General features: G+C 43.1%; 1 protein-coding gene across 1 annotated transcript in view; it reads right to left on the bottom strand.

Annotated features, from left to right (window-relative positions):
• AGBL1 (AGBL carboxypeptidase 1) overlaps positions 1-23327 on the bottom strand; it is an 889948-nt gene extending 866621 nt beyond the window's left edge. The window contains exon 1 of the mRNA XM_065906215.1: positions 23205-23327. Within this exon, the coding sequence (XP_065762287.1) occupies positions 23205-23255 (51 nt within the window). The 5' untranslated portion in view covers positions 23256-23327. The remainder of the gene's footprint in view (positions 1-23204) is intronic.
• Positions 23328-23572: the final 245 nt, after the last annotated feature.

The following is a 23572-nucleotide window of genomic DNA, read 5'->3' as shown; positions in this document are numbered from 1 at the left end:
GGCCTGAAGTATTTGTCAGCTTTTTTTTTAAAGTCATTACTTTGTAAAGATTCTTATTCTAAATAAATATTCCCATTCATGTTTAATTTTGTATTTTAATTTTGTACTCTTCCTTGTGGCTCAGTGGTAAAGAACATGCCCACATGCAGGAGACACGGCAGGAGCCACAGCTTCAGTTCCTAGGTCTGTAAGATCACCTGGAGAAAGAAAATGGTAACCCACTCCAGTATTCTTGCTTGGAGAGCCCATCGGGCTGCAAGAGAGTCAGACACAACTTAGTGACTAAACAATAAACAACAACACTTTTTTTAATGAGGAACCCCAAATTTATATAAGCTTCAAGCCCCACAAAATCCGGGTCCTCTCCTGATTATCATATCTGCTGCTGTTGTTCAGTAGCCAAGTCATGTCCAACTCTTTGAGATCCCATGGACTGCAGCACGCCAGTCTCCTCTGTCCTTCACCATCTCCAGGAGTTTGCGCCATACTCCATAGCTTAGCCTCGCCTCCCTTCACACTCAGAACTACACTTGGGCAAAATCATAGAATAAAGTGTTTATAATAAAGTGTTTAACAGCTCATCTAATTTATTGAATATCTTATTGAAAGTGTAAACAGCATGGTAATCTGGGCTCAGAATGGTTGTCAGTATACCTGGTGTTTACCTTCTCAATGATGATGTGGCTGACAAGGAGACTAGGAGCTGAGGGTCATGGGTGCTTTCCAGAATCAAGAGAGAGTACCATAACACACATCACTAGGCAGGAAAAGATCCAGATTCAAAGTGGGGTTTCTACTAAAACCCCAGCATATTGCTTTCACACCAGCATAACATTGAAAAATCATAAGTTGAATCACTGTAAGTCAGGGACCATTTGTCATGTGTGCAAAAATTGTGCTAGAAGGTTCACAAATGATATCGCTTTTCATTTTCACAGCAGGTAGATAGCATTTTCTGCATCACATTGAAGGGAGAAATGAGGTTTAAGGAAGCTAGATAACTCGCCTAGGGGCACACAGCTTATAAGTAGTAGAACTAGAATGGAAATTCAACTCTCTCTGGAGTTAAACCCAACATCTGGCCAGTCACTGGCAGATATGGCCTCACTGGCAGATCAAAATTAAGTTCTACAGTCTAACCATCATGCAGAAAAAGTAAGAACAGGATAAAAATCACAGACGACCACAGTTCTTTGTAAAACCTTTCTATTTTATCTTCTACTGTGAGCTACTATCCACAGGATGCAGTGGGGAAGATGGATGAATATTCATCAAACATCTACAGATCATTCTCAACTTAAATGGGGTTACACCCTGGAATTCTAAGTTGAAAACATCAGAAGTGCAAAATGCATTAAATACACCTAACCTCCCACACATCATAGCTTAGCCTAGCCTATCTTCAACAAGCTCAGAACACTTATACTAGCCTATAGTTGCACAAAATGATCAAAAGCCTATTTTATAATAAACTACAAACCATAGAGGGCTTCCCAGGTGGCACTACTGGTAAAGAGCTGACTTGCCAATGCAGACCTACAAGACGCGAGTTTGATCCCTGGGTTGGGAAGATTCCCTGGAGGAAGGCATGGCAACCCACTCCAGTATTCTTGCCTGGAGTGTCCCATGGACAGAGGAGCCTGGTGGACTACAGTCCATAGCGTCACAAAGAGTTGGACGTGAATGAAGTTACTTAACATGCACACACGTAAATCATAGGGCAGCCTGGCCATCTTCATTTTTGGCACCGCTAGATCTTGGCGAGCATACCTTTGCTTCCTGAATGATTTTGGACCCCAAATGTTTCACACAGCGTGTTCTATTTTTAATCAACTCTACTTGGTCTCCTTCTCCCATTTGTGAATTATAATACACTTTGCCTCCAGGCATGTGTCACTCACAGAGTTCAACAGTTCCTCCAGCCTCAGGAAACATCAAAGCAAGCTGCACTGATCACTGCCAGTTGGTTCTCAGGGCTCAGAAGCACACTGCCAGTGGGAGCGAGGAGGAGGTGGGTCTGGAGAGAAAATGCCTGTCCTGAGATTCACTAGCCGGATTCTTCCATGAGCAAATCCAAGAGTTAACAAGGGGAGCATCACTACCCTTCTCAGAGAAAGTATTATTTGGACCAAATTACACCGTGCTATCTGGTATCATGCCATCTTCACTTTCAGCCTCAATTAGTAAAATGAATAAAGGGCTGATTGAATAGAGCAAGGCTATAATCTTGGCATTGTTGACATTTTTAGACTGGGCGACTCTCTGGATGGGGGCCGGATCCTGTGCATTGTAGGACATTGAACAGCATTAGGACGCAAAGCATTATAGGATGTTTAACCAGTAAAATCTCCCACAATTGTGACAATCAAAGTTGTCTCCAGACATTGCCAATGTCCCCTGCGTGGCAAAATTATTCCTAGTTGACAATCACTGGAGTCAACCAAAAAGATAGGTGTTATCCCAGATCAAATGGAGGTTTCCTAGTGCTGATCAGGGCTCAAGACAGGTCCAGAGGTCATCTGCATTGAATCAGTGTTTCATCTCCATGCACCATGGTATGTTACCATGCATGAAAACTGCTCTAACCATGGGTGGTTCGGAATGCATCCAAGCACACTTTTGTCCTGAGTAATGGGAAATTAGCTTTCCTGAAAACACTTCTCTGAACCAAATCTCACAAAGGCCAAGTACATGTAACATAAGCACCAAATTCACTGCAGAGTGAGCTATCCCATTCTCTCTGCAGATTCCAGCAATTAACAAACACAACAATGTCCCAGGGAAGTTATCCATACATCGGGTCAAAGACATATTTATTTGTACATTATTATCATTTAAATTTTGTTCCTGTGCCATTTCCAGAATTAAATAACAGCACAGGGAGCAAGACATTTAGAAGCAAAGAACAAAGGGATTCCCCAATGAGAACCGAAGAGACAGAGGGCTGAGTTGGCAGGCCACTCTGTAAATACTAGCATAACTTCAGACACTCCATGTGACTCCTAGTCACACCAAACAAAACTATATATATGACTAACTCACTTCAACAGACCTCCTTGAACGGGTTCTGAGGACTGACTCTCTACCAAGAAGAGATAGAAAGAACCATAAAAAGAGCAAAGATGGGATTGGTCCAGAAGAGAATAAGACGTACTAGTCTGTTCAGTTGCACTTGAGCTGTAAAACATAAGGGATAAATTCATCACATGGAAGCATTTGTATTCAAAAGCTGAAAGGTTGTGGAAAGCTACAGGGTCTCTCCCCTCTGCTTCTCTCCTCTTCTTGCACCTCCTCCCCTTTCAACTCGCCTTCTTCTTCCTCTGATATTAAGATGATAAATGTCATCATCATCATTATTTATATATGGATATACATTTTTTTATGATACAAGCAAAAAAGGCCTGATAGTCTCAATTGCTTGGGAATATATTCGGAATGTAGAACTAATTGAGTGAAGGGTGGTGGTCCCACTAAGGTGAATGCTTTCAGATAATTTTCCTCACTTGTTTATGGAGGAAATGGGTACAGACATAGAATTCTAGCCATCCTCTTGTTGGCCAGTATAGTTGAATTCAAAGTGTGTTGTGTTCAATTGCTAAGTCGTATTTGACTCTGTGACCCCATGGACTGCAGCACGCTAGGCTTCCCTGTCCTTCACTGTCTCCCAGAGTTTGCTCCAAATCATGTCCATTGAGTGGGTGATGCCATCCAACCATCTCACCCTCTGCCACCCCATTCTCCTCCTGCCTTCAATTTTTCTCAGCATCAGGGTCTTTTCCAGTGAGTTGGCTCTTTGCAAAAGGTGAAGTCAATAAGAGATGCCAAATCCTGACATCCGGGGGTAAACAGATGCCAAGATTAGGATGAACTATCTATCACCATAGCTGAATAAAGAATCATGAGTAGTAACCCTAGTAAGCTTAGAATACAGCTGAAATGCAGAGAAAGCTCCCATCTCTACTCCTGATGGTGATCAGCATGTGCAGAGGTGACAAAACCCTGAAAGCAGGCCAGTAGGTTTGGGCAAACTGGTATAGGGTCTGATATCTGGAAGATAGCACAGGTAGAATTTTCTAGGCCCCTCCTATTATGTGTCAACACCCTGGGATAAACTGACTAAGTCCTCGTCAGCAGGGAAACATCAACTGAATAAGAAAATGGTGATCTCCAGATAAGAGGACCATGTGCTATGGTACTTCAGATCAGCCTCCCCTGAGGAGAGGGACTAGGTGTCGCGTGGTTCCCCTCTCACCAGTGGCTCAGGCGGTAAAGGATCCGCCTGCAGTGCCAGAGCCACAGGAGATGCAGGTTTGATCCCTGGGTCAGGAAGACACCCTGGAGGAGGGCATGGCAACCCACTCCAGTATTCTTGCCTGGGAAATCCCATGGACAGAGGAGCCTGATGGGCTATGGTCCATAGCGTCGCAGAGTCAGACATGACGACAGCAACTTAGTACACAGAGCTGTGCTAAGCTACTCAAGAAAGGAGTGTCTACCATTTACAAGAGGCTCTTTCTTCCAGGGGTATCAGGAGAGCTGAAGCATTGCGTTCTGATTGCTGATCATCACGGCTACATTTCAGATATGGTGTGCTCATAATTTTAGGAACCCTAGCCAATAAATTTAATTCCTCAGGCTTCCACTTGGCACTCAGTCTAATAGATGTATGACCTTAAGAAGAGCATAACTCATAAATATCTTCTCTTTTAATATTCCTTTCCCACAAGAAGAGAATCATGGAATAATACAATTTCACCCTAAAGGCTACCTAATGCAGTATTTTCTTGGAAGGTCACAAATCTCCTGCTGAGAGTATATGACCTGGATTTAGGCATCACAAGAGACAGAGCATTGAATTTCACTGAATCACTCAGAGAAAAATGGTTCTTTCCAGTAAAATGCTTATTCTTCTTTGGAGAAACGTCTGTTAAATTCTTAGTTGTTAGTATATTTCCAATTCTTCTCCAATAGTTGCTAATATTTTTAGAAAGCAAGGGCTTCCCTGTTGTCTCAGTTGATAAAGAATCTGCCTGCAATGCAAGAGACCCAGTTCAATCCCTGGGTCAACAAGATCCCCTGAAGAAGTGAATGGAGACCCACTCCAGCATTCGTGCCTGAAGAATTCCATGGACAGACAAGCCTGGCAGACTACAGTCCATGGGGTCACAAAGAGTCTGACACAACTGAGCAAGTAACACTTACATGTCAGAAAGCAGACAGAAGGCCTCAACTCAGAGAGTCCACAGGCGAGTGTCTAGCTGGATTTTAACACCATCACATTGTTTATATGAAATATATTTTTACATATGGTAGTTACACATATTATATGTATAAAATATATAGTAGGAAGAGCTATATAACAGGGAGCCTATACACAGCCTGATGTTCTGTGATGACCTAGAGAAGTGGGATGGAGGTGGGGAGTGGGAGGGAGGCTCACGAGAGAGGCAAAATACATGTACTTATAGTTGATTCACATTGTTTTATGGAAGAAACCCAAAATTGTAAAGTGCAATTATCCTCCAATCAAAAAAATTTTTTAAGAAAAAAAATACAATATATTTATTTTCGTGGCTACTTTCTATTTTTACTAAGTATGGACTTCCCTGATAGCTCAGTTGGTAAAGAATCCTCCTGCAATGCAGGAGACTCTGGTTTGGTTCCCGGGTTGGGAAGATCCACTGGAGAAGGAATAGGCTACCCACTCCAGTATTCTTGGGCTTCCCTTGTGGCTCTGGTGGTAAAGAATTTGCCTCGAAGGCAGAAGACCCTGGTTCAACTCCTGGGTTTAGAAGATCCCCTAGAGAAGGGAAAGGCTACCCACTCCAGTATTCTGGCCTAGAGAATTCCATGGACTGTATAGTCCATGGGGTCACAAAGAGTTGGACATGACTGGGTGACTTTCACTTAGCTTCACTTCACTACTGCTATATTTATGGTCATATATAAAGTGTCACCCTAAGTAACATTAAAATGAATAAATTGCTGAAATAAATCATGCCAAGTAAACAATAGTATCATTGATTCAAAATATGAAAAAAAAACTCATGAAAGTAGCATTCAAACGATTGCTTTGTGAGGAAAATATGATCTCATTCCTACTCCTTTAATAAAGAAAATATGAGGAAACTGTGACCCAGAGGGTTAGTTATATGGCTTGCCCAAGACCGCATAGTTCCAAATTCCAAAGCCAGGATTTGAACCTAAGTTTCTTGATGCCCAGTGTTACTAGTTACCACCTGTAGTGGATGCTCCAGGTATGCCTCTTGGGTCTCCCCTTCAGGACTGAGACCCTCATCCACCCAACCAAAGGAAATGACAAATAATGACAATAGTGACGGACAGCTCTCACCTGGGTCCCGCTTTGAGAACTGCTGTCAAGTGAAGAGATCCCTAAGGTCATGTCCCCTGTTTAGAAGCAGCCTATTACTAATGACTGGTCAGTGGTGTGGGGCAGAAGGTACAAAGGGCCAGTCCCCTCCTCACGGGAGGAGATAACCGCTAAAGGACCATCCAGGTTCTGGGACCGCTGCTGGGATCAGCTTGAACCTTTGTTGAGACTACCTTTCATTTCATCCCTCCCCCTGCCCAGTCTTCCTTCCTTCATTCCTTCATGTGTGGACCTGAGGTACTCCCTGGTATACTCTCTGAATGCAAATTTGTGTCTCAAAATCTCTTTCCCAGAGAACCTATAAAACATCATCTTTCTTCTCTATTTTAAAGAGAATAAATGAAGTTTCTTAGAATGCCATATCATTAAAGAGAATACTATGGTTTTTCCAGTAGTCATGTACAGATGTGAGAGTTGGAGCATAAAGAAGACTGAGCTGATGCTTTTCAACTGTGGTGCTGGAGAAGACTCTTGAGAGTCCATCCCTTGGACTGCAAGGAGATCAAACCAGTCAATCCTAAAGGAATTCAACCCTGAATATTCACTAGAAGGACTGATTCTGAAGTTGAAGCTCCAATACTTTGGCTACCTGATGCCAAGGGCCGACTCGTTAGAAAATACCCTGATGCTGGAAAAGATTGAAGGCAAGAGGAGAAGGAGACAACAGATGATGAGATGGTTGGATGGCATCACCGACTCAATGGATGTGAGTTTGAGCAAGCCCCAGGAGATAGTGAAGGACAGGGTGCCTGGCGTGCTATAGTCCATGGGGTCGCAAATCGGACACGACTTAGCTGCTGAACAACAACAAGTGAATGTAATACACTAATTAGTGTGACCAGATTACAATTTTATAACTCATTTCCAAAGGCTGCTGTCAAACTTAAAAAGCAAGAAGAGAAATGTAGTATAATCATAGTATGATCATCACATATGAGTTTGAGGCTTCTCTGGTAGCTCAGACAGTAAAGAATCTGCCTGCAATGTGGCCAATGTGTGAGAACTGGGTTCGATCCCTGGGTTGGGAAGATCCCCTGAAGGAGGGCATGGCAACCCACTCCAGTATTCTTGCCTGGATAATCCCCATGGACCAAGGAGCCTAGCGGGCTACAGTCCACGGGGTCGCAAAGAGTCAGACATGACTGGGTGACTTAGCACAGCCCAACCTGAGTCTGAGGGGATTTTGGGGGTCAAAAATGAATCATCAGTTTTCAAATGAGAGGTTAATCTTCAACTGTCATGTCAATCATAAGTTTAGTTCTAAGTTTTAAAGTGACAACTGCAAATACAGGAATTTCAATATTTGAATGTATATCCACAACAGACAGTAATTTTATAGAATGGTTTTAAAGAGTATACTATTTTAAGAGAACTTCTGACATAATTTCAAAAATTTAAAATGGAAGAGAACATAATAGGAACGTTTCCTCACTTAACAAACTCAACAAACATTTAATAAACTCGTGCTAAGTACTTACAGGAATACGGACTTGAGAAAGATACTCCTGTTATCAAGGAATTGAGCAGTATATTAAAGGGTTGGGACTCTACCATTATTTCTTAAAAAACTGTTGCTGTGTCATTCTCTTCTGTCCTTCCAGAACTCCAATGTTAATACTTGCTAAATCTTCTCTATCTCTTACCTGCCCTTCAGCATAGCATATTTAATCTTTTTGCCTTTTACGCTTCAGTCTAGATAGCTTCTTATGACCTGGTCTTCAATTCTTTCTTCAGCCAAGTGTAATCTACAGTTAAATCTAACAAGTTCTTAGTTTTGGTTATTTATTTTTTCAGTTCAAGAATTTCTATTTGGTTCCTTTTTAAATCTGCTGTATAACATTATATAGATTATAGTTTATGGCCAAATTTTTCAAACTTGACTTTAATCTCTTTGAACGTAATAACCAAAGCTTTCTCACATTCTGTGTCTGATAATTCTAGTTTCTGGAATATAGCAAAAACCTTGTATTCCTTTTTCTAAATTTTTTTTATTGACGTACAGTTGATTTACAATGCTGTACCAATCTCTGCTCTATGGCAAAGTGACTCAGTTATACACATATAAACATTCTTTTTTTTCCCATTATGGTCTATCACAGGATATTGGATATAATTCCCTGTTTCTGCTGGTGGTTACTCACATTGATTTATCTCCCCTTGTCCCTGGTTCCCAAATTATTTGTAGAATTAATGTAAAGCCCAGGATGATATTTTCTTCCACTGATGGGGATTTTAATTTGCTACTCCCAGACACCTGGAAGCTCCAGGAATCTGAGACTGCCTGTTCAAGTCTTAGGATTTTCTGGACCACCCAGGTGAGTTGAGGAATGGCTCAATGTGAAGGTTAGTTTGCGTATGACTCACCTTTATTTCTAGTGAGCATCCCTTCAGGTCTCAGCCCAAAAGCAGAGAGTAGTTTACCAGGGTGCCTATTCTTGGTAGGCCCTATATTCCAACTCCTGTTCTTCTAGACATGCAAGACTACAGAACATACAGCTTAATTTTTCCAGCCATGCCTTCAAAATAATAAATGCCTCGAGGGCAGACGTGCCATCTCTCTGAATTTCCCACCTCTTCTGCCCCCAGATCATTAAATGTTCATTATTTCATTAGAACATGGATGTTTTTATAAAAAATTATTTATATTTTATCTGTCTTTTTAATTGTCTCCAACTCAAGGGTTGGTCTGAATTATCTAAACAATCTATTACTCAGGAAGAGAAGGTTGTAGAAGATTGGAGATTGTTTGAAATTTCTTTTCTTCTAAGAATAACACACTTTACATGTTGTTTTTATTTGTTTGTGATTTTTTGGTTTTGTTTTGTTTGTTTGTTTGTTGGATGCAATGTTCTGTTTGTGTTCCCTGACCTGGGATTCAATCCAGGCCCTTGGCAGGGAGAGCAGAGTCCTGACTACTGGACTGCCAGGGAATTCCCTGCATGTTGCTATATCTTCATTTATAATAGTACTTTATAATTATTTGTTGACAGGTCAAACTGAGCAATCACATGGCATAGATTTGTATTCAAACTGTGGGCAAATCTAAGGTTTAAATGCTTCGTTAAATTGCATATGTATGATTATCTAAAGAAAGGGTCTGTAATTTTCAGGAGAATCTCAGTATCTAGTTCCTCTAGATACAGTGAGTTCTGCGAGGACAAGGACCATGTCATATTTATTTTGGGATTCTCCCTACCCAGTAAAGGTCTATTGAAAAATAAAGAACATCTTATGACAAAGCAAAGCATGGATGATTTAAGAGAGAGGTACAAATTCTTAGATGCTACTTCAGAAGAGAAAGAGAAGTATCATCTATACAATTTATCAAAAGAGGCTTTCTTTGAAAAGTAACACTACAGTTGATCCATCAAAGGTACTTATAATTTTCACAAGTATAGATCAGATATGAAAGATGTTCAAGACAAAGTTGGAATGTGGAGATAAAAATAATTTATTAGCTCATGCAGCTCAATCCAAACAAACAATCCAATCAAAAAATGGGCAGAATACCTAAATAGACATTTCTCCAAAAAAGAAAGATGGCCAGTGAACACACGAAAATGCTCAGCATCACTCATTATTAGAGAAATGCAAAACAAAACTACAATGAGGTATCGTTTCACACCAATCAGAATAGCCATCATCAAAAAATCTACAAGCAATAAATGCTGAAGAGGATAAGGAGAAAATGTGTGCTGTTGGTGGGAATCTAAATTGATGCAGCCACTATGGTAAACAGTGTGGAGATTCCTTTAAAAGCTAGGAATAAAACTACCATTTTGTTCTTGCTGTTTTTAGTCACTCAGTCATGTCCGACCCTTTGTAACCCCATGGACTGTAGCCCACCAGGCTCTGCTGTCTATGGAGTTCCCCAGGCAAGAACACTGGAGTGGTAGTAATTTCCTTCTCCAGAGGATCTTCCTGACCTAAGGATTGAACTCAGGTCTCCTGCATTGCGGGCAGATTCTTTACTGCCTGATTCTTTACTGTATATCCCACTACTGGGCATATACCTGAGAAAACTAAAATTCAAAAAGCATACATACCCCAATGTTCATTGCAATGCTATTTAGAATAGCCAGGGCATGGAAGCAACCTAGATCTGTCCATCAACAAAAGAATAGATAAAGAACTCATGGTACATGTATACAATGGAATATTACTCAGCCACAAAAAGGAAGGAATTTGAGTCAGTTGAACTGAGGTGGATGAACCTAGAAACTGTCATACAAAGTGAAGAAAGTCAGAAAGATAAACACAAATATCATATATTAGTGCATATATATAGACTCTAGAAAATGGTACTGATGAATCTTTTTGTGGGGCAGGAATAAAGAAAGACACAGACACAGAGAATAGACTTGTAAACGCAGCAGGGGAAGGAGAGGGTGGGATGAATTGAGAGAGTCGCATGGAAACATATGCATTACCATATGTAAAACTGAGATCCAGTGGTAAGTTGATGTATGACAGAGGGAGTTCAGCCCAGCCCAGTGCTCTGTGACAACCTAGAGGGGTGGGATGGGTTGGGGGAGGAGGAAGATTCCAGAAGGAAGGGGATATATGTAGACTTATAGCTATACAGCAGAAACTAACGCCACATTGCAAAGCAATTGTCCTCCAATTAAAAATAAATAAAATAAATTCAGTCAAGTCCAAAGAGGGAAAACAAAGAGCACATTCTTCTGCTCTGTATAGAAACTTGGTAGGCAAAAGTTAATCTGATTCAAAGTCTAGAAAACATGCATTAGATTCTTTTCCCTGCCCCCAAATCAATGCACACATTATTTCATACAGTAAACATATAATATGTGGCTCGCAAAATATGGTAATTTATTATTTCATAGAAAAAGAATTTATTGTGCCCAGGTTAGAGGCATAAAAGATAAGTCACAAGTGGACAGATTTGTGGGGTTTGCTTTATGTGACAAGAACTGACTTCTACTAGTCCAACCTTAAAAAGCTCAATTCCATGGGAAAAAAAAAAAAAAAAAAAACGAAGTAAATACTCCGAGACAGTGAAACCTTATGGTGTAGCTTATTACACTGAAATTGTTCACAAAAACTTGTGTGTGCACTTAGCTGGGGAAAGTGTCCTTTAGCTTTCAATGGCACCAAAAAGGAAACTGTGGAACTCCCCTGGGGGTCCAGAGATTGAGACCCCACTGCAGGAAGCACAGGTTCAACCCCTGGCCAGGGAACTAAGACTCTAGATTCTGTGGGGAGTAGCCAAAACGAAAGGGGGCATCTGTGACACCCTGCTCACTGGAAGAGAAAAAAAAGGAATGAAGAGGTTTAGAATTATGACCTCGCAGTTTTTTTAAAAAATGACCACATATGAATTAACGTAAGTACATAGGCGTAGCTAAACAAGTTACAGCTGCTAAACCTTCAGATCTTCCCCCCAGGGACTTGGAGTAACGATAATACTGTGTTCTCAGCCAGAATAAAATGGTCCGTAGAGGAAAGGAGGGCAGGTGTGACTGCAGTATTCCGGATCTCTTTCTTCCTGACATTAGTCATTAACATTTGGAAGAATTTCAGTAGGAAAGTGTCTGACTAATAAGATTCTTGAAACTTGCCACCCACTACCTAGCACAGCCTCTGGCACAAGGGAAGCATTCAATACATGAATGAACCATTAACAAGAGAGCCATAAAATACCAAGGAAACAGATGATATTTTCTGGGCACATCTCCTAGCACTTAAGTCTGAAAACAAAACAGAGGATGCCAGCCCAAGGATTCAAGACAGACAGACAGACAGACAGTGGCTGGGTCCAAAATCAACTCTGGCCACCTGACGTCCAGCCAAGGAATATACACATGTTTATCTTAAATAAACATTTATGTCAAATGTAAAACAGTCAAATATTATCAAGCAGAGCTCTATCAGATGTTACAGAACTGGCATCTTCCAGTAAAATAAATTTTAAGGATATAAACTGGTTTACTGTTGCCACATCCTGGTGGAGTGTGGTATGGCAGAGAAGCCCTGTGAAAGCAACCAGACCTACAAGAAAGAGAATGGAATGGCGTTAAATTCAAACATCACTAAGTATAACAGATCCTGGGGAAAATGTTTCATGGTCAAAAAAGTTCATGAAAGAAAAGTCTGAAAATTTTGATGAAGTTGATGATTAACATGTAACACATCAAAAATAAAAACAAAACAGAAAGCAAGTCAAATTTAAGTGAAACACTAGAAGAAAATGTACTTCTATTTAAGTTATTGTACACCCATATACTAAAGTTCTGTGCAACTATCACAAAAGATTGAGTTAGGTCATACATGCTGATTTGAAAGAGGTACAGTTATACTGATATGTAGGAAAAGCAAATTGAATAATAGTGTGCTAAAATGATCCACACACATAGACATGGTTACACAAATATACATATCGCTGTATGCATGTAAACACATGAAAGAATACAAGCTGACCCTTGTGTGGTTGTCCTAGGGAGCAGGATTTCAGGGGGTGATTTTTACTCCCTAAAATTCATATCTGTATTTTAATTAAAATTTTATAATCATGAGCTTGTATTACTTTCTGTAATCAGGAAGAAACATTTAGTGGTAAAAAGGGCAGGTAAGAGGAAAAGAAACTCTGTAGCCTGATGCATAATAGCAATGAACAGTAAGCAAACTAAAGTCAGACTGCGCCTGAGTTCACATCCTGACTGGCTACTTAAAGGCTATGTGATCCTAAGCACCTTGAGTTCCTCATCTGTAAATGGAGATAATAGTCAGACCTACCACCTAGGATCATCATGTCAACTACATGAGATAACACATGTCAAATGCTTAGATTGGAACATAGTAAGTGCTCAACAAGTGTGAGCAGCTCATGGCAAAAACACTTCTTGAATTTTAATATCCATTTTCAAATAATACCTTTTCAAATATCATTTTAGCCTCTTCCTTAGTCTAAAATTTTAGCTATCATTTGGGGAATTTTTTTTCCTTTAGGACATGTAATATATATTTTATGATTTAATAATGAAAGTAAAAGAGAAAACAGGATTTTCTTACAGCCTCTTCTTAATCTACCTATTGTGCTATGTGAAAAATATCTGCATTGTCATGGTATTTCTTGGATAAATTTGAGTTTTAAGAGGGGTGGGATAAGGGTGCTTATGGGCCGGACGTGTAGGGCGTTGGGCTGTACTTACTGATGGGATCCAAAGACAGAGATGTTAACACACATTGGGTTTGGGTGTTTTTAAGGGTAGAGGGAGAATTCATTACTGACCATTTACTGAAGAAGCTTCCATCTCTCCAAGTGCCCCAGGGAAAGTTTCATCAGATACCCTGACTCTGAAATCTTACCCTGCCTTTCATCCGAAACCTAAGACTAATGCCATCACCATTTGGCCTCTGGATCAGAAGCAGAATGGCTCTCATGAGCCTCTAAGAAGAACCTTTATTCTAAACCTCCACATCTGTCACTTATATTCTCCTTTCCAATCAAGTAAGGATTAGAAGTCAACTCAAGGCCTACAGACAGGTTGGATCGTCATCAGCTAGTAGAATTCACCAAGTAGAGGAATGAGCCTAGGTCCCCAATAGAACTAACTTCGTATCAACTTGGATTAGAAATGTTTCAACATGCCAGAAGTTGGTTTCCAGATTTGGAGAAATTCAACCCTCAAAGACCTCAAAGCAGTGATATAACATGGCCTGGATCTACAACCATTGTCTCCCAAATGTGTTCCATGGATTCTTAATGTCCTGTGAAGAACTTCCCTGATGGCCCAGGGGTTAAGACTGGGCTTTCACTGCAGGGAAAGTGAAAGAAAAGTGAAAGTGTTCATCGTTCAGCCATGTCTGACTCTGTGAGACCTCATGGCTTCTCTGTCCATGGGATTCTCCAGGTGAGAATACTGGAGTGGGTTGCCGTTCCCTTCTCCAGGGGATCTTCCCGAGCCAGGGATCAAACCTAGGTCTCCCGCACTGCAGGCAGATTCAAGGGGCACAGGTTTGACTCTTGGTCAGGGAACTAAGATTCCACATGCCAGGTGGTTCAGCCAGAAAATTTAAAAGAAAGAAAGAAAGAAATACTTAATGTTCTGTGGGATGGAATACCAGTGGACATTTGCTATTAAAAAAAAAGTATTGCATCTCCAGGGGAAGGGAAAATTCAGGAGTTTGGGGTCAATATGTACATATTGGTATGTTTAAAATGGATAACCAGCAAGGACCTATTGCATAGCACATGGAATTCTGCTCAATGTTATGTGGCAGCCTGGGTGGGAGGGGAGTTTGGGGGAGAATGGATACATGTGTATATATGGCTGAGTCCCTTTGCTGTCCACCTAAAACTATCACAATACTATTAACTGGCTATACTCCAATACAAAATAAAAGTTAAAAAAAAATCCCATCTCTAAGATGATTTAGAAATTCTATATATTATATCCCCAACTTGATAATTTACAACACACATTCATCTTATTATTCAATCAATAAATATTTATTGAGCACCTACTATGTCCTAGAGAGTGCTTTAGGTAGTAGGGTTAAAGGTGAACCAGACAGATGACATCTCTACCCTGGTGGAAGAAGGGAGAGAAGGCACAGACAAGCATCAGGAAGTGGCAAGTTCTACGCGGAGTCAAACTAAGGAGATGGGACTCAGAGCCCAGTTCACTGGGCTGTCAGGAACATTGGACTGTCAGATTATCCTCTCTGAATAAAAGGCATTTAAACCAAGAGCTGTAGGACATAAGTGTTTGAAAAGCTTTCAAAAGATTGATTATGTTTCAGTAAGTGATTCTGATAAGTTTATTTACCCCGACATCTCCAATCCATCTGTCAACAAGAACTTTTGTGAGTGGAACACTCGTTGGTATCCCAGGGAACACTGGTGTTCTGTGGAAACCAGTCTAAGAAGTGCTTAACTGAACATGTCTTGTGCTGGGACTGCTGCTGAATGCAAACAATATCTGCAAGACAATCACCTATTACATTGGTGCAATGTGCTAAGCCAGCTTCAGTCATGTCCAACTGTGTGTGACTCCATGGACTGTAGCCCGCCAGACTCTTCTGTCCAAGGGATTCTCCAGGCAAGAATACTGGAGTGGGCTGCCATGCCCTCCTCCAAGGGACGTTTCTGACCCAGGGGTCAAACCAGCATCATTTATGTTAAGTGCTGCTAAAATGCCCTGAAAGCCCTCCTTAGAGGATTAATAGACATGATCACAGTCTCCCCTGGTACTTAGAAAACTGCAGGCCGCAGCAGCAGGAAATGACATTCTGAAGTGTGCATTTCAGGTTCTGTAACACTTGCCCCCAGAGGAACTCAGAGCATCATTTTCTGTGCTGTCTTTGCAAGGAGGGCGGCCTGGAAGTTGAGGAGGACGTCCATGCAGATAAAGGAAGTTCCCACTTGGCAGCAGACAGTCCAACAGGCCCCTGTGCTCCACCTCTCCCTTTCTGTCCCCTCTCCCACCCTGACCTACACCCTGCTGGGGCCCAAACGACCTCCAGCCAGAGGTCCACCCTATATCACAACAGCCAAGACCAGCCCATTCCCTGTGTTTTGTGCATAAATCTTACTGCAAGAGAGCCCATTCTTTTCTTCAGTGTCTACAACTACAGTGGCAGAGCTGAACAATTGTGACAAAGATCGTGTGGCCTGAAAAGCCTAAAAACTTTGCTATTAGACACTTCAAAGTCTGCAGACATCCACTCTAGGCACCTGTTCTCTGCCCTCTTGGCCAGTCCTGCCAGGACTGTGGGCACAGCTTGCGGGCACAGCTGCTGTCTTCACCAGATGTGCCAAAGGGAGGGGGGTCTCCTTTCTCCTCCGCAGACACATACCACCTGGGAAAATCTGTTCTGAATCTTCTCAATGGCCCTGTGTCTCCTCAGAGCTAATACACCTGGCAAGAGCACATCCACTCATGCCAGATTCCCTCTGCTCAAATTCCAGGTCTGCCACTCACTCACTGTGTGACTATGAGAAATGTATTCACATCTCCAACCTTCCCTTTGAGAGCTTTACAATGCAGACACTAATACCACCCAACTCACAGGGCTATTGTAAGGATTAAGTGAGATGGTGCCTGTGAAGGACTTTGCACAGCTCCTTACATGTAGAAACTGTTTAATAAATGTTCATTATTATTTTAACTATTATAATTCAAGGGACCAAGTAGAGGAAATTAGACACATAAAAACCTGAATTTGACAAAGTCTCTCCATGCAAGAATCTTCTCCAGCACCACAATTCAAAAGCACTGGATAGCCAGGAGGCCAAACCAATCAATCCTCAAGGAAATCAACCATGGATATTCATTAAAAGGACTGATTAAAAGGACTGATACTGAAGTACAGAACAGATTTTTGAACTCTGGGGGAGAACGTGAGGGTGGGATGTTTTGAAAGAACAGCATGTATACTATCTATGGTGAAACGGACCACCAGCCCAGGTGGGATGCATGAATCAGGTGCTCTTGCCTGGTGCACTGGGAGGACCCTGAGGAGTCAGGTGGGGAGGGAGGTGGGAGGGGGGATCGGGATGGGGAATACGTGTAACTATATGGCTGATTCATGTCAATGTATGACAAAACCCACTGAAATGTTGTAAAGTGATTGGCCTCCAACTAATAAAATAATATTTAAAAAAAAAAAAAAAAGGACTGATGCTGAAGCTCCAATACTTTGGTCACCTGATATGAAGGACCAACCCACTGCGAAAGATCCTGATACTGGGAAAGATTGAAGGCAGGAGAAGGGGGTGACAGGATGAGATGGTTGGATGGCATCACTGACTTAACATGAGTTTGAGCAAACTCTGGAAGATAGTGAAGGACAGGGAAGCCTGGTGTGCTGCAGTCCACGGGGCCGCAAATAGTTGGAGACAACTTAGCAACTGAACAACAACTACAGTGCAAAGCATCTCAAGCCATTTTCAAGTAACAAATATGAATGAAGCAAGTTAGGGCAAGGGTGTAGAGGACCCAGAGTGCTCTGTCTTCTTCCACGCCCTTTGTTCTCCTCATTCTTGTATTCCTGGCATCTCTGCTATTGGTTTCTCCTTCACCCTACACATCCTTTTCTCTCTCAAGAACATGATTTGCAGACCCCTTGCTTTGAAGGAACCATGTAGTATTCTCTTGGTGAAAAGACACAGTTCCACAAACCTTCAACTTCCTTCATTTCAGGTCTGGCAAAAGGATATGGCGCTCACACCCAAGAGGATGCATTTCCAAGTGCCTATTTCTGAAATATGAAGAAGCACCTCGTCTGTTTGATTCACAGCTGCCTTTCTCCACACTTACAGGTACGGTACAGTGATCGGTCACCCAGACCAACTTCTCTTCCCTGGCTGCATGCTTCCCGAGCTCCCAGACCTCAAACCCAGACTGTGTTTGACTTTCATAAGAGGGGTTCCAATTTTCATAACTGAGTAAATTGTGGAGTGATGGTGCCAGTAAAAGTTGCCAATTGTGGAGTAAATGTGGGTCTCTCTATTGGCCATTAGTTTCAATATGTCACCAGCAAGGGCAAATTTTCGATTACGTCTCAAAGCCATGCAGGCCTTCTGTCCCTCACCTGCTGCCTTGGAGAGGTAGATACTCAGGGAGGAAGTTGGATCCAGAGTCTGGGTTCAGTGGGAGTTGGTGGGGGGAGCTCTCAATTACCAAAAGTGAGGATGGGACTTTTGCAATCAACTCGCTTGTGGTAACAAACCCGCCTGCCAATGAAGGAGATTTAAGAGATGCTCACTCAATCCCTGGGTTGGGAAGATCCACTGGAGGAGGCCATGGCAACCCACTCCAGTGTTCTTGCCTAGAGAATCCCGTGGACAGAGGAGCCTGGTGGGCTACAGTCCATGGTATGCAAAGAGTTGGACACAACTGAGTGACTTAGCATGCACTGGTCCTTTTAATGCCAATGTTATCAGAACTGTTTTGACACAAGGACATTGAATGCTGCCTCTAAAATAATTTTTGTGCCTTTCAAATTAAAAAAAAAAAAAGTTTAAACAGGGTAGCTTCACCAATCCCTGAGCCATAATTCATCTCTGAACTTCCCCTGGAGGGGGATTAGAGATGCACAGTGCCTCAGGATGAGGTGAGATGCAAGTTTGAATTAAGTGACAAGAAAGGGCTAAAGGGAGGTGATGGATAAGAAGAGGACCAGGATAAAAGTCAGGTCAGTGATGGGGAGGTTGTGGGGAACACATCACAGAGCATGCATGCATGCATGCTTGCACACCTAGTCGTATCCAACTCTTTGCAATCCCGTGGACTCTAGCCTGTCAGAGTCCTCTGTCCATGGGATTCTCCAGGCAAGAACACTGGAGTGGGTTGCCATGCCCTCCTCCAGGAGATCTTCCAGACCCAGAGATCAAACCTGAGTCTCTTCCATCTCCTATTAGCAGGCGAGCTCTTTACCTGTTGAGACACCAAGGAAGCCCACACATCACATTACTTGGCAGTAAAAAGCAGAGATACAGCCATGGTTAATGTCCCCATCCAAAGAGCTGTACCACTGTCACTTGGCTGAATGTCCTGGAGTCCCCATCACCTACCTTTATGAATAAGCAGCCATTGCCAAGAGCATGATTAGATCTGAAGCCTGCCACTCAAGACTCTCAAGCATTTGAGCAAACACCCATGTCAATCTCCTCTCTTCCCCTTCCCATATTTTCTGTTTTAATCAAATTCAGTGTCGTGGCAAATACTGAATACTCTCCACATTTTGCTGCCATGAGAAAGATCCCTGGGGACCCTCATCACCCTCTTAACTGCACCAATTTCTTCTGCTGAAATTTGACCCATTTTTCAATGAAAATACAATGTTCTAGAGGAACAATGGGAAGATAAAAATACCTGTAGAGCAAGTTTGCGTGTAATGAATGCCATGGTAAGGAATTTGGGAGAAGAGACTCTTCCTGACTGAATATTCAGGAAAGACATGATGCTTGCTATCTAAAAGGAAACTTCATCTCATGATTTTTCCAAACCCTTCTGTTGATGCCCAAGGGGAAAGCTAAATTTCTGCCACACCTGGTCCTATGGATGTACGATAGATGGATATTTCTACATCCTCTGTGGAGAATTCTAGAAATTTTTAAGCATATGTTTTGGAAACAAAACCCCAAAGTGCTATGAATGAAACATATCAGTCATCATTTTTCCACCCATCCCATCTTTGCAGCCTGGGGCTAAAATCACCTGTTGTCTCTGAAATAATCCTTGAAGGAAGAAGTCCAAGGGAAAAGTGCAGTTGTCACCCGCTCCAGGCTTTCTATTATCTTAGCCTGATGCTCACTCAAGACTGAACACCACACATGCGGCAAGCTCATTCGCAATCCATAATAGATAAAGTTCCTGAGCCCAAGTCGAGAAAAGGAGCTTCACTATGCATACTTTGGCCAAGATGCAGGCCTGGGATTCAGTCTGAGCAGCTATACATCAAATAATAAAGTGTAAGTGCAAACAGCAAAAAATGTCCCCATATCACAGCTCAGAGTGTGTCAGAGTTGACCAAATCATTACATACTTCTCATGTTTTGATAAGGTACTTAATTGGCACCCTGTGGGACATCACCGGGTGAGGGCTCCTGGCTTTGGGGCTGGCCCGGCGCCCACATCCTGTTACCCTGGCAGCTCCCCATCTTCCCCATTAGCTCAAACCACACGGAGAAACGAGAGCAGGATGGACGAGACACCTTCCTTTTTTTCCAAGGGTACTGGAGCCCATCCAGGAAACAAGCAGGGCGGGATGATGAAAAGCCTAGGCAAATGTTCCCAGCTTCTCCACTGTGTCCTCAGCTGGGGAAATCATAAAAACCAGAGTCATTTGAACCACAGATTATAGTTTATAAGCACTTTTCAAATGGGTTCTCTTAATCCTGGCACAGAGGGCTGAGGAAAGTATTTTGATTGCTCCCCACCCCCCACTTTTACAGATCTAGAAATGAAGGCTCAGAGAGGTTGAGGGGCTTGCCTAAGGATATACAGCTGGTAAGTACCAGAAATGGGGCAGAAGCCAGTTCTTCCTGTCTCTCACACCTGTGTTCTGTGTCGCCTTCCCTCCATCCAGGGCCTTGTGAGTCAATCTCGTGATTTTCTGTCTCAACTCATACAGTAAAAGTCAGGGACTTGGAAAACATCTGGGTGGAAATCTGATTCTCATCCTTTCAGGGCAGAGGTAAATCTGTGCTGAAACTGGGGTAGGAAGAGAAGGACTTAGCCCTTTCCCAGTTGTAGAGGGAGAGGTAATAGGTAGAACACTGGTGTTTCTTTTTTATGTTCATGTTTGGCCTTGTTAGGTCTCTGTTGCAACATGCAGAATCTAGTTCCCTGACCAGGGATCAAACCCGGGTCCCCTGCATTGGGAGCATGGAGTCTTAGCCATTGCACTACCAGGGCAGTCCCTGGAAAACCAGTGTTTCTTAATGATCTAGTTGATTCTGTCATAGTCACCCAAGGAGGCAGAAGTCCCCATCATATCGTGGGGACACGGTCACCCCGTGCTTTCTTTCTGGTCATCTGGTCTCTCTTCCTCCTTCCCTTGGCAATGTTCTGAGTGCTTCTGAAAGACATGGAGAACTCACATTCTGACCTCACATTCCGCTCAGACATAACCACTGTTTTTGCAGAGGTTTGAGAAGCGGTACAAAGCCTTCGGTCTCTCACCTTTGTGCACAAGCAGGACTGGCTTGAATCCCTAAGACCTCTGAGACCCTCTATCAAAAACACATCAGCTAAGCTCTTTTCAGAAACTGTTCAGGGCCTAGTTCATGGAGATGGGAATGAGGAGGGGCATGAAACTCATCAGGAAACATTATTCCCCGAAATATGTGTTCCAGGTTCTCTCTCTCTCTCTCTTTTTTTTTTTCAATATGCCAGAGTTCTAACTTCTACCCTCAAGACTTAAACCAGACTCTGGCAGATACCTGGAGAGAGGGATGACTCAGAGCTTGGCCAGGAACCCAAGTCAATTCCACCACCAGATTCTGAGATCAACTAGAGTGCACAGGGCAAACGTGTTCTAGTTATTTTAGTGTTCTGGTTAGCTGGGAACAAGCAGTGCATACCGAGGGCTTCCCCAATGTCTCACTGATAAAGACTCTGTCTGCAATGCAGGGGATGTAGGTTTGATCCCTGGGTAGGGAAGATCCCGGAGGAAAGCATGGCAACCCACTCCGGTATTCTTGCCTGGAGAAATCCCATGGACAGAGAAGCCTGGTAGGCTACAGTACATAGAATCATGAAGGGTCAGACAGGACTGAAGCAACTTAGCATGCATAGGGTATATTGAATATAATTCAGTCTTTCTTTGATGATTGAGAATCCGGAACAATCATTCTAAATATCAATCAGAAATCCCCACAGTAGAAAGACAGGAGATTGAGTTTATCCTGCAGTGACTTCCAGGCCAACTGCAAATTTATTTTCAGGTCCACTCCCACCGCCAACGCTCCTAACCCAGATGAATTCTTGCCTTTGTTGCACCGGATAGAATGAGTCAAAGACACTTGGTCCACAGGACACTGAAGTTCTCTGGTGCTAGTCCCAGTTCCCCTATTAAGTGGTTACATGACCTTGGGAAGCTATTTCACTTCTGAAACTCAGTTGCCTTAACTGTGCACTGGAAGGTTGGATTTCCCAGTTCTTCAAATTTCTAGCGATATTTTGTTCAGTCGTTAAGTCATGTCTGACCCTTTGAGAGCCCCAAGAACTGCAGCACACCAGGCTTCCCTGTCCTTCACTATCTCCCAGAATTTGCTCAAACTCTAAATCTATATTTAGGAATACAGCTTTTCTCAAGAATCCAAGGAAAACGAAACTTTTCAAAGTTGGGAAGAATGAATGTAAGTGCAAAGGATTTACATTCTAAATCCATGGGTGGGGGATATGGAGTCCCTGAAGCCCATTCTGTTGTGCCGCCTGTCCATGAACTTCAGGTTTAGAATCCTGGAATAGATCTCTTGGGCCACTTTGGGGTCTGCCTTTCCCTGCATCCATTTCAGTGCAAGCATCTACCCAGGTCTACAGAGCAGTGATTCATTGACTTTAGTTGCACTTTGAGACCACCTGGGAGGGGAGGCTTTCAAAGATCCAATGCTCAGTTTACTCCCCAGATTAAATCTGAATTTGGGTGGGTGGGTATCCACATTTTTCTTAACACCCTCTGGGAGTTTCTAGTCTGCAGACAAGTTAGCAAACCCATGCCCTGGGACAAGAAATCTCGAAATCAGGAGTAAATAGAATCACATAGAAGGCAAGGCAGATTCCCAGGCCCCCGCCACTGGTGAGAGTGATTCCTTCTGGCAGATCCCACTGAGAAGATGCACTGTGAGCAGGCATCCTAGGTGATTCTGATGAGGACCACTCTCTGGGAACCTGGTAATGGCCATTCAGCAAAAGTCCAGAGGAGTGGTCTTCCCTGATGCCCCCCCTTCCTTCTACTTCTATACACCCGCCCCCACCCCGGGGTCTCCTGTCCTGCTCAAGGAGAAGTTAAACAGGCGTGCATTTGCCAAACAGCCTTTTTTTCCATCTTTCTCATTTTGAGCGAACCTGGATCTTTTAGCCCAAGCCTCTAATCCCACCAGGTTCAATAATTTAAGCAGCACACTCATCAACGTGGTCAGGTTTAATATTTAAACACCAGAGCATCACTTAGGTCAGCCTCAAGGTGAGAGCTGCTGCTGACTCAGGTGTTATTGCTGGTTAGCAAACCAGGCCACTGGGGCCAGAGCGGACTGCGGGAAGAGCCCCGGCTCCCAGGCAGGCCCGGCGCGGCAAAGATCCGGCTAGCCAGCTCGGGCGGCCCTCGGCCTCTTGCCTACCTGGAGCGTGTGCAGTAGGACCTGCAGCCCACTGGCTTCTTGTTCGGCCATCACCTCGTCGGGTCCGGGGGAAACGGCTGCCTGCGGCCAGATCCAGATCAGGACTGGAGAGGCAATGTCTGCCAAGCTGACCTCGCTGCCCGGGGAGAGGGCCTCAGCTACACGCTGCCGAGTGTGAAGTGAGCACGCTGCAACCCTAGCCCTCAGCCCAGGTGCGGTGCCCCTCGACACCCACTGCGGGGATTAGGTGAGCCCCGGCCCGGGGAAGGGAGGAGCACTTGGGCACAGGGGTAGACAGGGCCCCCGGCGTGAGTCACTCACCCACCTCCAGGCCCACGCAGGAGCCACCCTGGACGGCTGACAGGCAT

Source organism: Muntiacus reevesi, chromosome 15 (genome assembly GCF_963930625.1).
Source record: "Muntiacus reevesi chromosome 15, mMunRee1.1, whole genome shotgun sequence".
NCBI classification, from domain to species: Eukaryota; Metazoa; Chordata; class Mammalia; order Artiodactyla; family Cervidae; genus Muntiacus; species Muntiacus reevesi.
Note: the sequence above shows the minus strand (reverse complement) of the source record. Positions and strands in the feature narration are given on the sequence as shown.